The sequence below is a fragment of the Eleginops maclovinus genome, chromosome 2 (assembly GCF_036324505.1).
Source record: "Eleginops maclovinus isolate JMC-PN-2008 ecotype Puerto Natales chromosome 2, JC_Emac_rtc_rv5, whole genome shotgun sequence".
NCBI classification, from domain to species: domain Eukaryota; kingdom Metazoa; phylum Chordata; class Actinopteri; order Perciformes; family Eleginopidae; genus Eleginops; species Eleginops maclovinus.
In genome coordinates, this window is record NC_086350.1 from 22,849,070 (window position 1) to 22,865,369 (window position 16,300).

Below are 16,300 nucleotides of genomic sequence, written 5' to 3' on the forward strand. Positions count from 1 at the left end.
AATGCAGTTTACATTGTGTATATGGTCGTTAGCATGCCAAAAAAACGCTGTATTCCTTCACAGATGTCTCGCGGCATGGAGGTTTTTGATTTGTCTGCTACGACACTGAGCATTCCCGAACAGTCCCACGTGTTCGCCGTGGTCACCTTCACGCCTCAGGCCATGCAGCTCTACAGTGCTGTGCTCGAGACCACGATGGACGTAACCAGCAGGTACATGACTTCCAACTGTGTATGCTACTTCTCTTTGCTATTTGTTTTTATTCAACTTTGTTTCTTTAGTGCAATAGCACACAGTTGTTACATGGATGAGTCAAAAGTAAGAAATAAAAAATTCACTGGGATTTAAAAAGCACCCATTGAAATATTGCTGCCAACCAGAGCAGCTAAAACCACACACAAAGGGAAACAGGCAGACAAAAAAATAATCAATCAACTCGTAAAGAACTTTCTCTCAGCTGTCAGAATGTCAATGTATTTCTCCTTTTGCTTGTGTCCTACAAAAGTCTGGAAAGTATAGAACTTGACTTTTAGTAATTTCCCTGTCTTTATAAAAGAGAGTAAGTAAATGATTTGTGTTTTATGACTATAGGGTCTATTTTTTTTCCTTGAGAGGTGTTGTGTAACAAATGTATGAGTGTATGTGATGTGTATAAATGATTATGCTGTAATATAAATAATATTATAGATACATGAACTCCAACGGTTGCTAACAAACATCAGGTATGATTTCTGTGAAAAGGCAAGAGGGGTGGGGTGGCGTGGGATAGGGACTCCCTATCTTTTCTGTTTTTTCTTTTTGTATTATTATCTTTATAATTTGTATCCATGTTTATAAGACCCTCTCTGTGAGTGAATACACAATTGTCACAACAAAAAAAAAGTTGTTGGAATATCACCAAAAATGTTTGAGGCGAAATGGCTTCACTACACAGACGTTGTAGTATAACCATGTGGCAACTTGAAATAGTTCCCTCCTGGTTTCCTAGTGGCTTGTAAACCTAGCACATAGTCATAATGTAAAGTAACTGCTACCGTTGGATTTAAATACGATTTATTAACATGACATAATCAACTATTTAAATGTCAGATGTTGAGTATGATCATCCACTATGTTCTCTGGAGATTTGCCAATCCATTTTGTTCTCTATTGGATCCAGAATGACACCCACATTCAAGAGCGAGGTGCTAGAGTTCGAGCTAACGGGAGAGGGCAATATGCCCAGTGTGTGTGTGGTGCGTCCAGCTCTCAGGACCATCAGAGGGAACCCGATGCTGCAGTTCACACGAGTATCAGCAGGGCGTCGACATACCCGGCCCCTGGTACTGCTCAATGATGGAAATGTTCCAGCTCAGGTGAGGAGAGACATATCCCTTTATTTGATTATAGATTTAACTGTGTTGGATCTTGTCAATAAACAGGCCATGCTGTGTTGTGTAGGTCCAGATTGACATGCTGGATAAGCATGGAGTGTTCACCCTCAAAGCTGCTCGTGGCAACACTTACAGCTCCGTCTACTCCTCACAGATTGAAGGCACCACCGATTCAGGTACAACCCTAACGTGTACAACTCCTTCACATTTAGCAGTTAGCAATTTGCACAATAGACACTGTTGGAGGAAAAAATCTTGAGCCGTGACCTCTTCACCAACACTCAAATGCTTTCGAGCCGAGTCTCCAAAAGAAATCCAGAGCGAGATGCAATGGAACCAGAGTGCAGTAGGTATGCTCTCTTATAGTCTTCACTCTCATGTCCCATTGGCTGGAATATGGGGGTAGAGAATTCCCCCTCCCATTTTCACCTCAAAATAGTTTTTACTAGCACTGTCTGATGGAGTCAGGTTCAGGCCTTTTTTGCTGACTCTACAGAGCGTTAGTTCCCTTCTCAGGTTATTTCTGAAACTTAAAGACGTTCCCGCAGACCCCCTGTCTCCTGGTTTTATTATTTATAGAAACTCAGGGTTTCTTAACACGGAGTCCGTTTCTTCCATATAAGGCCTCTCTTGCTTCAGACCCTTATTTATGGCCTTATTTTTAAAATTACCTTAATGTGTACTTTTTAAAATTAAGTATAATATTGAATAAATTTTGTATATACTTCTACCACATTGTATTACATGATACAGCATACAATTTCCCACTACAATAAACTGTCACGCCATTTAAAATCTATTTATATCACCCAATATCGAATGACGGTAGATACTCTGTAAGTAACATGCATTTATGGGATGGGAGTGCAAAGCCATAGAGAGGACATGAGTGCATACAGAGAATTAGGTGATCAAGAAATAAAAGTAAATAAAAGTTGGTCCGACTGTACTGTATAAGTCTATAAGCTTTATCAGCAACATCAAACTTTAGCAGACTGATGTCAGCTATGATTTTTCCCTAGGAGTGCACTAGAATATTCTTAGAGCTATTAATACCTACAGTATGTGGAGTGTTGCTATGTCCTTATCCAGTCCACTGAGAAAGCATTTTGCTTGGATTCACTTTTAAGAGTATTTCCTTGTTTGGCATTGCATTCCTATAATATTAATGGACAGTTGCATCAAACACACTTACAGAGTTATCATCTTTTTCTATTACACTAATGTGTCTTCCTTGTGAGTGTAAAGAATAAGATAATACATTAACTATAATAATAAATTGCACTTAAGGGAGCCCCAGTTTGTTTATGTTTTAATGATTTCAAAACATTGTTGCAGTGTGCATTGCATTGAGAAACAAGATCATTCGTTTTTTTATTGGAAAATATTTTTGCTTAGGTTTGGCCGGAATTAAAATATTGAAGATTTGTCACATTTTGAAGTTAATGTATTAATAATTCTCCACCAGCACTGCAGCAGGTGTACGAAACATCAACATTACATTTGAAAATAAAAGTAGAATAAAAAAAGTAAGTGATGTAATTAATTGGGTTTACAATCATAACAACATTTATGGAAAATACAAATTAACTTACATGTATGACTCCATAAATGTGTTCCTGTCCTGGAAAATATGTATTTGTACTGTTGTTTCTGCGCTAAAACTCTTATTATTATCTTATAACTGTATGTAGGCTTCTCTCCTATACTAGTGACGGTCGTGGTAATATTTGTCATCGGTGACCCTTTTTCCCCTCCACAGATCCTCAGCTGGTGCACAGAGCCATCCTGAGGCTGGATGTCAGTGAGCGGGTAGAGTTTGAAGTTGGATTTTGCTCTGACAATCCCCTAATCGTCAAGGCCAAGATATCGCTGCATGTAGAGGACAACCAGTACAGCAATACTGTCATACAAGTGACAGGAGAGGCTTACCAGGAAATCGTCTCTCTTGACAACATCAGCAGGTCATCACAGGAAACAGAGGAAGATGATGAAGAAAGTAAGAGAAGAAAAGAGGATGAGAGAAGTCAAAGCCAAAAGTATTGTCAATCTTTCAGTTTGTGTGTACAAACAGAGATCGAAATACTGTTTCCCACAAGCCCGAGGAATACAAAAGTTTAAAAAAATATATATAGAAATATGATTTATGGCAGATTTGATCTACAGTAACAGCTAATTTCCATCTACATAACAATTACAAACACAAAAAAATGTATTAAACAAGATTTAAATACAAGTCAATAAAATAGTACATGGTGCAGTTAAAATATAATATGACAATACAGTTAAAATAGCAATAATGTTCATTTGCAGCTATTTAATGTTTATATTATTGTGTGTGTGTGTGTGTGTGTGTGTGTGTGTGTGTGTGTGTGTGTGTGTGTGTGTGTGTGTGTGTGTGTGTGTGTGTGTGTGTGTGTGTGTGTGTGTGTGTGTGTGTGTGTGTGTGTGTGTGTGGTGTTAAAGTCCCGGTCAAGTAGTGGCAGGGGGAGAGGTGGGAGGGAGGGGAGAGAGTTCAGCCTGGTGGTAGTCCCTTATCCCATATGTTTTTTACCAAGTCTATTTTCTCTCTCACAGGTAACTATATGTATGAGTTGCTGAATTTTGGTGACTGCCATGTAGATTGGCCCTACCAAGAGAGGTTCACCATGACCAACCACAGCAGCAGCCAGGCAGTGAGGTTCGAGTGGCCTCCTGCAGGATCCCACGTCTGCTTTTCCCCACAGGTAAAGCATTGAAGGGAGGAACCCAGGCGTGGCTTCAGAACAGGAGTGGGTTTGCTCTTGGCTAAGGAGCCATTCTTGTTAAGTGTCCAAACTAGTGGCGGGAGGAAGCCAATAATCAACATCATTTTTCGGAGGGTGGGAGGGCAATATTAAAGGTCTCATATTATACTATATTTGAACAATATATTGTAGGGTAAAATCTATACAAAACGTGTCTGTGAAGTGTTTTGCTCAAAATACCAAACAGATCACCCATTGTAGCATGCCTCATACCCCTCTATTCCAGCCCTGTTCCTGAAGTGTGATTTTGTGACTGTAGCTTTAAATGGTCTGCATGCAAGTGGTGAGCTCTGCGAAGAGAAGGGTGTCTACTTACCGGCAGAAACTCAGCTAAACGCCATAGTATGTTCCAAACCACATCAAGTATTATTTCTGAAACAGTATGGAGCTCAAACGTTTCACTCTCGCCTGTTTACCACAAGGACAGTACCTTTCGTATCCGGCTTCTTTACACATATTCTCTCCAGTACAATGTTAGCTTTGAGTGTTAGCGATGCTTGCTAATGTAAACACAGATCATATTACTTCCAAAACATGTCGCACATTGTTTCTGGTACAGCACATAGCTTGACATGTTCTTTCTCAGTGTTTACCACTAGGACAGTGACATTATATACTGTATAACAACTCTAAGTCCCTCCTGCAGACATCCTGCTGAACACACAGACACACAGCTGGGGAGGGGATTCAGCTCACCGACTGTATATGGGGGACGATAGTTTGAGTTCAATGTAAAGCCAGCCCACATTTCCGATATGATGTCAAGTCCGCGGCAAATCTGGATCAGCTCGTTTGTGCCCCCGTTTTTAGAGATGTGGGTAAGGAGGAAAAGAGAGAGTCTCCTTACACACCGGGGACACATATTGATGTATAAAAGACATTAAAAGTGCATCTTGCATAATAGGGACCTTGAAATAACGCTACAAGAGAGCCCCCCCGATATTATTTCACACAAATTTGCTTAGTTAAGATGCAGGACTTGCACACATGCACTCTCTTTTCCCTTCCTCTGTCTTTCTCACACACACACATTCATACAATAGCCCACCTTCTCTTGTCCTCCCCCTCTGATACACGCCACCACTAAGGATGAAATACCCACTAGTCCAAACCACTGTAAGTTCCACCGTCTAGCCGTTTCTTTCAACGATTCTAAAAACCCCGGCAGTGTTTATATCTCCTGTTTCACAGAGTTCTATGTTCAGCCTTGCCCCCGATTTAAGATAACACATGGCTGCAACTGATCAAAAACAATCCGCTTCTCCTTACAGGTGGGACACCTTCATGCTGGTTGTTCTAAGGAAGTGACAGTCACCTTTTGCTCGAATCAGCCAGTCACTCTGAGCAGCCAGCCAATGACATGTAAGGTCAGTCAGGTGGAGTTCCAGCAGCCTCTAGAGCAGGTGGCTGACTGGGATGACCGACAGAGGACAGTGCAGTGGAGTTCTTCCAGGCAGGCTTCAGCATCACCGCAGCAGCCTGGGAAGAATAAGGTAAATATGCTGACTGTAGAAGAGACGTTGAAGAGAATCTATAGGTGAGAAAACATGAATTTCATTGCACGCAGGTGATAAAGATCGATCCTGAGCCCTGCTGCTCTGCGGTGGAGGGGTCCCAGTTGGAGCTGGAATTGCGTATCAGCGCAGTTTGTGACAATGTGAAGTTCAGCTGCATCACGGACACCATCCACTTCAAAGATACCATGCTGTACCAGACCAGGCTCCACCAGTAAGTCAAGCTCTGGGAATAAAACTGTATGAATATTATTTTCTAGATTTGGTCAGAAAATACTGAAAATATCTTTCTCGTTGTTTCTTAAAGTCCAGTCTCTTGATGTTTTCTTGTGACCATCCAAGGCCTTCAGATATTACATTTCATTAGCATATTTCATTAAATATCATATAAAAACAAGAATAGTGGGAAATATTGATAATTCAGAGACTGAAAACAGCTTTCTCTGCCATTAAAAAATGCTTTGTTTCAAAGGGACTAACAACAATTGATGAAGAATATACATTTTCATTATACGCAGATGATGTGCTCTTATACCTAACAGATCCGGCAACATCAATTCCACACTTAAAAGACCTAATTCTAAGATATGGATATTTCTCAGGCTATAAAGTAAATGTAGATAAAACAATGGCAATGGACTTGGGGGGAAGAATTCCACAAACTGTAAAACTCCAGAGTGGTTTCAAGTGGCCTAAAGACGGCATTAAATACCTGGGTATACAAATTCCCCCATTGTTAAAAAGTATATGTGATGTAAATTACAAAAGCATAATCCAGAACATCAGTAAGGATTTAGATCGGTGGACAATACTTCCCCTGTCTCTGCTGGGCCCTATCGAGACTGTACGTATGAATGTGTTGCCAAGGCTTCTCTATCCATTTCAAATGTTACCTGTGGACATCCCTAAATCTACATTTGACAAGTTAGAGAGGCTCATTTCAAGATTTATATGGAAGAAAAAGCGACCAAGAATTAGCCTTAAAACATTACAATTATCCAAGTTACATGGAGGGCTCAAACTTCCGAATCTAAGATATTATTTTTGGGCTGCACAGTTTAAACATTTAACAAGATGGATCCAGGATCTTACACGATGGCTTGATATTGAAAAAACTTTGTGTGTGAGACCCTTGGAGAAATTACCTTTCCTAGACACCCCCTTAAGGGAAATTCCAATGGGTGAATGGACTAGACACACTTAACATTTGGAGGAAAATAAAATCATCATTTGGACTACCTAGAGCAATCCCAGCACTTTCCAATATGGGGTTTATAAAGGATTTTGTACCCTCCCGTATAGATGCAGGATTTAGACAATGGTCAGCAAAGGGACTCACTAATCTATACCAACTCCATAAGGACGGTTACCTAAAATCATTTGATCAGTTAAAAGAGGAATTCAAACTTCCTGCCACCGACTTTTTTAGATATTTACAATTGAGGAACTTTCTGACAAAACATAAAGAATGGAATAAAGTATTGGTCCCCTCTCCAATTGAAGAGTTCTTGATAAAATTACAAATTGTGGTGCGCAAATAGGTAACCATACCCATATCTTTTGGACATGCCCTAAACTAAGAACGTTCTGGGATGATGTGTTTGAGGCCCTTAATGAAGTGTTTCATCAAAAATTCATAAAGGATCCAAAGGTTGCATTATTAGGAGTTATACCTGGAGGCATCGATGGAAGAGCTAGGAAATATCTTTTACAAATACTGCTAACAGCAGCAAATAAATGTATCACAATTAAGTGGTTAAAACCTGACCCCCCAACATACAATCTGTGGACTGAGAAGGTGCGGGAAATCTATCAGATGGAACAAATAACATATTCTTTGAGACTTCAAACAGATGTATTTATTAGAAGATGGAACCCTGCCATTACTACACTAATACAGTGAATTGATCCAAATCTCCCCACACCTTCTGGATCCTAACAGTATCTACGCGCTCCCAACCAACAATGTTTGTAGCTGCATAGGTGTTGGCACATTAACACACAAGTCCTCCGTCCACCCCCTTCTGCACCTTTTATTTTTATTTCTTTATTTCCTTATTTATATATATATTTTTTTTCTTCATTATTTAATTTATTTCTTAATATATTTATATTTACTTTTAATTGATTTACTCTTCTTCTCTTCTGTTCCTTTAATCGTTCTCTACTTGTATAAAATATGCTGATACAAAACAATATGCAAAAGTGTGAATATGTTTGTATAAGCTGCTGGAACTGAAATAAAAATAAGGTTCAAAAAAATAAATAAAATGTCTTTGTTTCATAACAATAATTGATTAGTTGCATCTCTTGTCCCAAATGTGATGTTAAGTTGTGTGTTTGTGTGCAGACTACAGATAGTGAATCGTGGCACTGTGAAACTAGAGTTCTCCTGGCAAGTCATCATGGATCCGAATAACAACCTTTTAAACCACGGACAAAGAGGTACTACTCTTCATTTTGTTATTGTATATTCTGAAGTCAGCATTATAAATGACTTTGAAAATCAGCATGACTGTTTTTGCTGTGCCATTATCTTTAAAGGTTGAAGTTAACATAACATTTCAATGCATGCCAGCATGTAGTTTGTGAGTGTGTGTGATGTAAATGTGAACATGTGTTGATTATGACAGATGGGACCCGGAGCCCTCGACCCGGCAGCAGGTCAGCAATGTTAAGTGAAGCCCGTCCCTCCAGCGCTCTGGCCAGCATCATGTCTGTTCTGACAGGGAATCCTGAGCTTCCTCCCTTCAGCGTCGAGCCTGGCATCGGGGCTATAGAGCCCGGGGACACGCAGCATTTTAGCATCCGCTTCTCACCTCTGGAGGTGGCCCAGTTTCAGGGCAGGATTATCTGCAGGTACAGTAAATTATTTTAAATGTAGTAACGAAGACAGGTTAACAGCGAAGAAGTTCATTTTTTTAAAATCATAGTACAGGTTAGTACAGGGACCCTAAGGCACGAACAGTAAAAAATACAAAATAAAATAAAAGCCTGGGTACAGTTTACAACACTTATAAAAGAGGTTTGACAAAAAAATGTACCTTGTTAAGACATTTATAACAACCCCATTTTCTCAATATGAAAAAAGAGCAATAGAGGGAAAGTTCCTGTTGAGTCAGTATTTTCCTTTATTTATTTTTTACTTGTGGCCATAATAACCCTTGCAAAGGTATGTATCACTTTTATTGAGACCTTTAAGGAAGATTCCCAGGTACAAAGAGATAAAACACATATCAGGTGTACAATATCTGAGATGAAATGGCCGGCTCCTTTCCAAAATGAAGTGAATATTCCTCTGAAAGCTGAACTATGCAACAGTTTAAAGGCATGAGGGGGTTTAAAGGCATGAGGGGGATTTGATTTTGATGGACGGATGGTTTCACAAGATTTATGAATCTGACTTTTTGGTCTTTTATGTCTGCACTTCTCTTTCAGTATCCCAAACTTACTGGGTAGCGATGAGGCTCCCTGTGTCCCGGTGTGTGGCCGCAGCCTGTTGCCTCACTGCCACTTTGACCTGGACGACTCGGACTATATCAGTGGGAAACGACGGAACCCTGACTTCAGGGGACCTCTGGACCCTAACATCAGGGTCATCGAGTTCAACTCTGTCGGTTTCTCTGTGCCATTGAAGAGGTGAGAAAAAGAGGGGTGTAGACCAGGACTCAATTATTCTTGTAGTGTGTTATATACCCCCCTGCCTGAAATGCCTCCATTGAACTCCTTTGTTTGCTTCCGTAACAGAGTGACATCATTATGCAACACTTGAGCTTCTATTGGCTAACGCTCGAGCACATTGTATGTTATAGGCTAATGGGGGTTAACATCAGTAAGTGGTTCACCAATCACAACAGGGCCAACCAAAATAACCAATCAGAGCAGACTGGGCTCTGGTTTCAGACAGAGGGTGAAAAGAGGTGCTGCAGCACAGGCAGCTTGAGAAACACTTTGAACATTAAAGACTGTAAACATGTCACAGTAGCAGTAAAACATCTAAATATGAACCTGAAAATGAGAATAATATGTCCTCTTTAACACTCAGTTTAAACATGTGTCTTCTCTTTCTACCACAGATGTTTTCTTGTGATGAACCCAACCAGTAAGCCTTACTCATTCAAGTGGCGGAGTGAAGACAAAGGTGGCAGTCCGTTCTGCTGCCTCACCCCGACTGGTACCATCATGCCTGGGAAGAAAGTGGAAGTAAGGATGGCACAGTGAAATAGCCTTCGGGCCTGTCTCAACATAGCACCTTTCTTCGGATGAAAAGCACTGGCCGAGCCTCCAGAGCCCTTTTTCTTTAATGTTTCTATGTCAATGATATCTTAACAATGTATCCCCGCTGGTGAATGAAAAACTAGCATCGCCTTTTGTATTCTACTCTTTGTTTGTGCTACTATATATTTGGTTGACATTGTTTTTTTTATAACCAACCTGTAGAGTCTCACACTTTTTCTGAATTAGCTTTTCAACACTCTGACAGCAACACTCCTTGGCAGCAACCTCCAGGGATCCTCTGGCCAATCTTTAAAATAAACAGGATTTTTGGTCCTTTTTTTGTCCCATATATCTTAGCTCCATCGTTGTTGAAAAGGGGAAATTCCGTTGCTTAATAATTCCGCTGGCGGGAGTCGATCCCATGCACTTGGCAGCGGCAACTGGTTCCGCACATATAGGCCGCTGCCCTAACCAGCTTTATGGTGGCCCTTTTCTGTCTTTGCTATGATAGTTTTATCTGGCCAAAAACAGCCTTCTCCTCCAATTTGTACTTTGACGTCACCGGCGGTTTTCTGAAAAGTTGGAATATCTTTTAAAAACACTGATGCACTCAGAAAAAAGATGCTTGCGGGCAGGGAGCCACGTATAGTCACTCATCATAAAATACAATGTAATCTAATGTTTACTAGTTGCTTCCTTCATCTACCATCTAATTAACCTTGGCCTATCTTCATTTGAGTTCACATCAATCATTCTGAATCTCTCCCCTCATTTTAAATGTTTCATCCCCAGCTAATGATCGTTTCCTGTCTCACTTTATCAGAAACAAATCCTTCTCATTTCTTCCGTTTAATTTAATACCATTTTAATTGTTTCTCATCAATTTCCAGCTCTCTTCTTCTGATCCAGTCTGTTCTAGTTGTTCATCACTCTGTCGTTCCTTTACTCTCTCAATTTAATTCCTCCCAACATTTTCGATATATATTTCTTTGTGAATTTTGCCATGTGTAATCCTCTGATGTGTGTGTGTGTGTGTGTGTGTGTGTGTGTGTGTGTGTGTGTGTGTGTGTGTGTGTGTGTGTGTGTGTGTGTGTGTGTGTGTGTGTGTGTGTGTGTGTGTGTGTGTGTGTGTGTGTGTGTGTGTGTGTGTGTGTGTGTGTGTGCAGGTGTGTTTTGAATATGTAGCTGAGCAGCTGGAGGCGGTGGAGTCATTCTGGAGTTTTGTGATTGAAACTCTGTCCCTGTGTGTCCCCTTCCTGTGTGTGGGCACCACTAAAGAACCACTTGTGTATCTCGACAAACCTCACCTGGACTTTGGAGAACTGCTTGTTGGTATGTGACATACACAGACGCACCCATGCATTTACACAGTGACATCACAACAAGTCACCCCACATATTAAACACAGAGCGATGGTTTCTTGGAGTCATTTCCTAATTACTTCTGTAACATGGTAAAAGGACATGCATTTTAAGTGCCTACATATTTTGTGTAATAAATACACATTCATTTATTCCATTTATTTCATATTTCATATTTTGTCCCTACTGTTATGCATTTATTTTGTACTGTTCTAATTATGAATGATTTTTTATGTTATATTTCCTCAGTTAATTGTTTATCTTTTCATTCCCATCAGTACATTTTAATTAGTTTTGTTTCTACAATAAGTACAGTCTGTATTTTTTCATTTTGCACTGAATTGATAACACACCTGTTATGTTGTAAAGAAATGTAGAAATAAAAATTCTCATTATAAAATCTGACCCCCTATTGCGTGTGAAAATGTGTCCTTGAATCCAACATTTTTTAACCCTTAGGTGCCCATATAACATTAAAACCATCCATAAAGGAGGGAAAATGTAATGTAGCCGAATGACTCACAGTTTACAGCTCCGGAAAAAATGAAGAGACCACTCCAAATGTTTCTTAAATCTTTATGTCTACATGTATGGCAGCCAGTGTCTGTTGAATTCCAACACAGCGAAAAATTGTCAGTAGTTAGAATGAAAAAAAAAAAAAATGTAACTCAAAGACAAACCTATAAAACAAGAGGAAATGTTAATGCTGAAGTGGTCTCTTAATTTGTTGTGTGCGCGTGCGTCTGTGTCTGCAGGTCGCAAAGAGGAACAGACAGTGGATCTGGTGAATGGAGAGAAGCAGCTCTTCCACTTCTCTGTCCTGCAGTCGTCTCTGCTCTGTGATGATCAGCAGTCCAGACTCAGTGTGCAGCCCATGACGGGCACAGTGTCACCCAACGACAGGTTAATGACCCTATGACATGCACGAAATACAATTAAATGCTATAAATACATTTAAAAATAATACAAATAAAAGACATATACAAATAAAAGACATATACAAATAATTGTGGTGTCAATCAATAAAAAAAAGGATTAAACCATAAATCACAACAATAATCTGTGATTATTCCTAATAAATCACTAGTTTTAAATAATATTATTTATTTATATTTATATTAGGGCTTTCAATCGATTCAAATATTTAATCACCATTAATCGCATGATTGTCTAAAAGTTAATCGCAAATTATTTGCACATTTTTTCTATATTCTAAATTTACCTTAAAGGGATATTTTACATGTTTTTGTGAGTGGCCAAGTATGATTGGTTCATAATAAATAGTAAGTTATGTTTATTATAAATAAACAATGTGTATTTATTATACATAATAATGTTATAATTATGATCAATTATAAATAGTTTATTATAAATAATGTTTATTTGTTCATACATATGTATTTGTTATACACAATGATTGTTTGATTATTATGTATTATGAATAATGCTTATTCAATACAATAAACATAATTGACAGCCCTAATTTATATATCTTTTCATTGTGGAGTTTAAGAATAGGTATTCATCACTTAGAATGTACGTGATGTGATCACGTGTTGCTTCACTACTAATTAAATGTGTGATTACCACAGTGTGATAACTGTTGTGACCTCTTTGGTTGCAGGTTGCCACTGTCAGTGTCCTTCACGCCGTGCCGGGATGGCTACGTGAGCTTCAGATTGGCTCTGAAGGTGAAGAGGAAGTCAGAGCCGCTCACACTCACAGTGAAGGCGGATTGTTTCAGCATGAGCACTTCTGTTCAAGTGGAGCAGCCCAAAGGAGGACTCAGAGAGATCATTCCTAACCAGGAAGACACTCTGGACTTTGGAAAGGTCAGCAGACTTTTTCACATCGCTTGTTCGAATTTGACATATCAATCAATTTCCTGTTTGTATGCTATCTGTCTTGTAGGTGGGGATTTCAGAGCAGTCCACCTTTAATTTCCTGGTGTCCAATCTGGCAAGATTTAACCTGGACGTGAGCTTTGACCTCACAGGTCCCAGTGAGCTGCTGCAACACTTGCAAGTAAAGCCTCAAAATGATGCTATAGAGGTTGGGAAGCAGCTGCAGTCTTCACTCTTCTTTTGTCCGCGGAGCATTTGTAACCTCAGAGACGCCAGACTGTGTATCAAGGTGAGATGTTGATCCCCTGTTTTTTGTTTTTTTACAGGGGTAGCATAATCATTCTGCTCTGGGAAGAAAAATAATTAATAATCTGATCATAATCACTGATGAAGACAATCAATGCCACTCTTTCCACTTTCTATTTAATGTGGTGTCAACACCTTAATGAGGGGACTCTAGAGTGATGTGGTGAAGTTAACTTATGTATCAAACACATGCATCTGCTTAGAGTCTTCACCTTTATTTGTATTTTATTACGCTAGACTGTACAGTATGTAATATTACATTCTGTTTTTATTTGTAAATAGTTAACTTGCACTGTTGTGTCTCTTGCACTATTTGTATTTATTTTTATGTCTTAAGTTTATTGTATGCTGCAATGTAGGAGGACTGTAAGATTTTCATTGTCAAAATACTGTAGCTATTTCCCACATGACAATGAAAGCTTTCACTCTTTGAATCTTGAATCATAAGTCTACTCCAACTAACTTTTAAACTAAATCTACTTGTATTTTATTTTTTTGGGGTGACAAATGTTAAGACCAATGATTAGATTATTAAATAATTGACTTTACTAAACTTGTAAGACTTTGAAAGCAAGACAACAACTAACCCATAAACTGATATTTTAAAGAAACTAACTGAATCTTTTGCTGATATTATTTTCTCTCTTGTTTCACCTCTGAAGGTAAAGCATGGGCCAACGTTTACAGTTTGCCTAGAAGGCCGGTCTGTGGCTCCAAGCCTTGAATTCTCCTTCACTAAGATCAACTTTGGCAAGTGCTTCCTGTACAGTGAGGGCATGGCGCCGGCCTCACAAATGCTACTGATCAGCAACAAAGGGGGAAGGGACGTCAGGTAACATATATATCTGTGTCTGGTAAAGGTGTTTACTCCATAAAGACAACGAAGTCTGATTTCAAAGCCTGTGATCTGCCTCCCTCTCCTCAGTGTCCAGTGCCTGTTCAGAAACACCTCTTACCTAGAGATGGACTTCCAATCAGGTATTTTGTCCCCTGGTGCTGTGATAGAGGCACCAATCAACTTCTATCCTCGTGAGGCGGGCCGTTACCATGAGAAACTCACCTTTATCTTAAATGGCTGCATCACCAAACACGTGGACGTACTGGGGCAAGGCGTGGAGATGAAGGTGAGAAAGAAAAAATCATAAACAAATATATAAACAACCATGTTAACTGAGCAAGTGATGTTTAAAGACTTTAGTTACATTTTGCTGTTGTGACATGTCTTGTATATATCTAATCAGATCACTGTGAGCAAATTTATAATAAGCAGTTTTGTGGCACAAGGTTGCTAACAGTTAGCATTACTCAGTAAAAAGGAGGAAGGGACTGGAAACAGTTTAGGCTCTCAACTTGACGGGTGTAACAGCTATAGCCATGGCAACGGACACTTATTGAGTTACCCAAATATGTCCCACTAGTATTACGATCCTTTGGTCTTAACACAGGAAATAGTTTTATGGCTGCTAGAATGTAACTAAGCTAACTTACAATTTTCATTTTAATCAGAACTAGAATACTTTTATTCACCCCGGGGAATTATTATTATTTATTAAGCAATTAAGAATGTGAAATAAAAACATAAAAATAAAATAATCAATATATTTACACAAACCTAATAATTTAACCGAAAATGTCCAAAAACAGGTCAAATAAAAAATATATTTCTATATTTCTATAAACAACTCAAGTAAAATGTCAAATAAAAGATACAATAAATATATTCAAATAAACATAATCAGTTACAGTAAAATGTCAGGGGAAAAAAGGCAAATAAAATATGTAAACAATAAATAAAAGTTAAAGTAAAATGTGCATATTAGTACACATGAATGGTAATTCAAGTTCAATAAAACTTGACAATGTAATATCATTATTTTTTTAAAATATTATATACATTCTTTCCTAGCTGGAGGTGGAGCCCCCCAGGCAGAGGAGGGTGAAGCTGGGGTCTCTGATGTTGGGTCAGAAGGTGAAAAAACAAGTAGTGCTGGTCAACCGGAGCCCGTTAGACCTGTCATTCACTCTCGTGCTTAACACAAACACACCACTGGACCCAAGGGTATGAAATACACACAGACACACAACTAGATAAAGTGTTGTCTAAACAATCAACACTTAAATAACTTTTCCTTTCCTCTCCTGTCCTCCAGGATCTGTCTTTCAGTCCCGCAGGAGAGCAGAGCCTGAAGGCCAGTGTTGGCTCATGTAACGTTGAGATCCAGTTCTCTCCTCGTCAGCACATACCTCCCTTCTCTGCAGAGCTGCAGGCGGAGGTTGCAGGCCTGCTGCACCCCCTGCTGATCGTCACAGGCTGCTGCCAGGTAGGTTGTCAGGCAAATATTGCATCATTTTGGCCAGTATCATGGTGAAACTACAAAGTACTTGTTATGAAGAATTTGCTGTAGTTTAGAATATTCTGTCATCATTTAATTCATGATTTCTAGTTATTGATTGAATAGTGTATACTATTTATTGTTTAACCCTGTGGCTTCTTAACCTCTCCTGATGCATTTCTTATTATATCTGGATTTCATGCAGCCTAATGTTTATTTGTAAATACATAAAACAAAACTATATTCATATTGTTTCACACAACTTTAGAAAGATACATTGAGACGAATGACACAAAGTGTATCTTTACAGAAACATATTTAAACTGTTGTTTGAAGGTTAGTTGAATAAGCTCATACATAAGTTAGGCTGGAATTATGTTAAGCACTAGTTCTGATTTGACTTGTCAGGGTGTGGAGGTCCATTTGGACCAGGAACACCTCGCCTTTGGAGCTGTTGTGCAGCGCTGCCAAGCCAGGAAGAGGATTCTCATGATGAACACTGGGGACATTGGTGCCAAGTGAGATATTACATACATATGATCTATTACTCAGTTTTCCCTTTTAT

General features: G+C 39.1%; 1 protein-coding gene across 1 annotated transcript in view; it reads left to right on the forward strand.

Moving 5' to 3' along the window:
* hydin (HYDIN axonemal central pair apparatus protein) overlaps nt 1-16,300 on the forward strand; it is a 127,051-nt gene that overhangs the window by 104,415 nt on the left and 6,336 nt on the right. Inside the window, 20 exon segments of the mRNA XM_063907149.1 lie at nt 64-212; nt 1,160-1,355; nt 1,441-1,549; nt 3,136-3,372; nt 3,951-4,099; nt 5,431-5,652; nt 5,727-5,887; nt 8,024-8,130; nt 8,328-8,532; nt 9,112-9,312; nt 9,750-9,876; nt 11,058-11,223; nt 12,008-12,155; nt 12,877-13,084; nt 13,164-13,385; nt 14,065-14,234; nt 14,328-14,526; nt 15,309-15,461; nt 15,553-15,723; nt 16,144-16,253. Coding sequence (XP_063763219.1) covers nt 64-212; nt 1,160-1,355; nt 1,441-1,549; nt 3,136-3,372; nt 3,951-4,099; nt 5,431-5,652; nt 5,727-5,887; nt 8,024-8,130; nt 8,328-8,532; nt 9,112-9,312; nt 9,750-9,876; nt 11,058-11,223; nt 12,008-12,155; nt 12,877-13,084; nt 13,164-13,385; nt 14,065-14,234; nt 14,328-14,526; nt 15,309-15,461; nt 15,553-15,723; nt 16,144-16,253 — 3,410 coding nt within the window.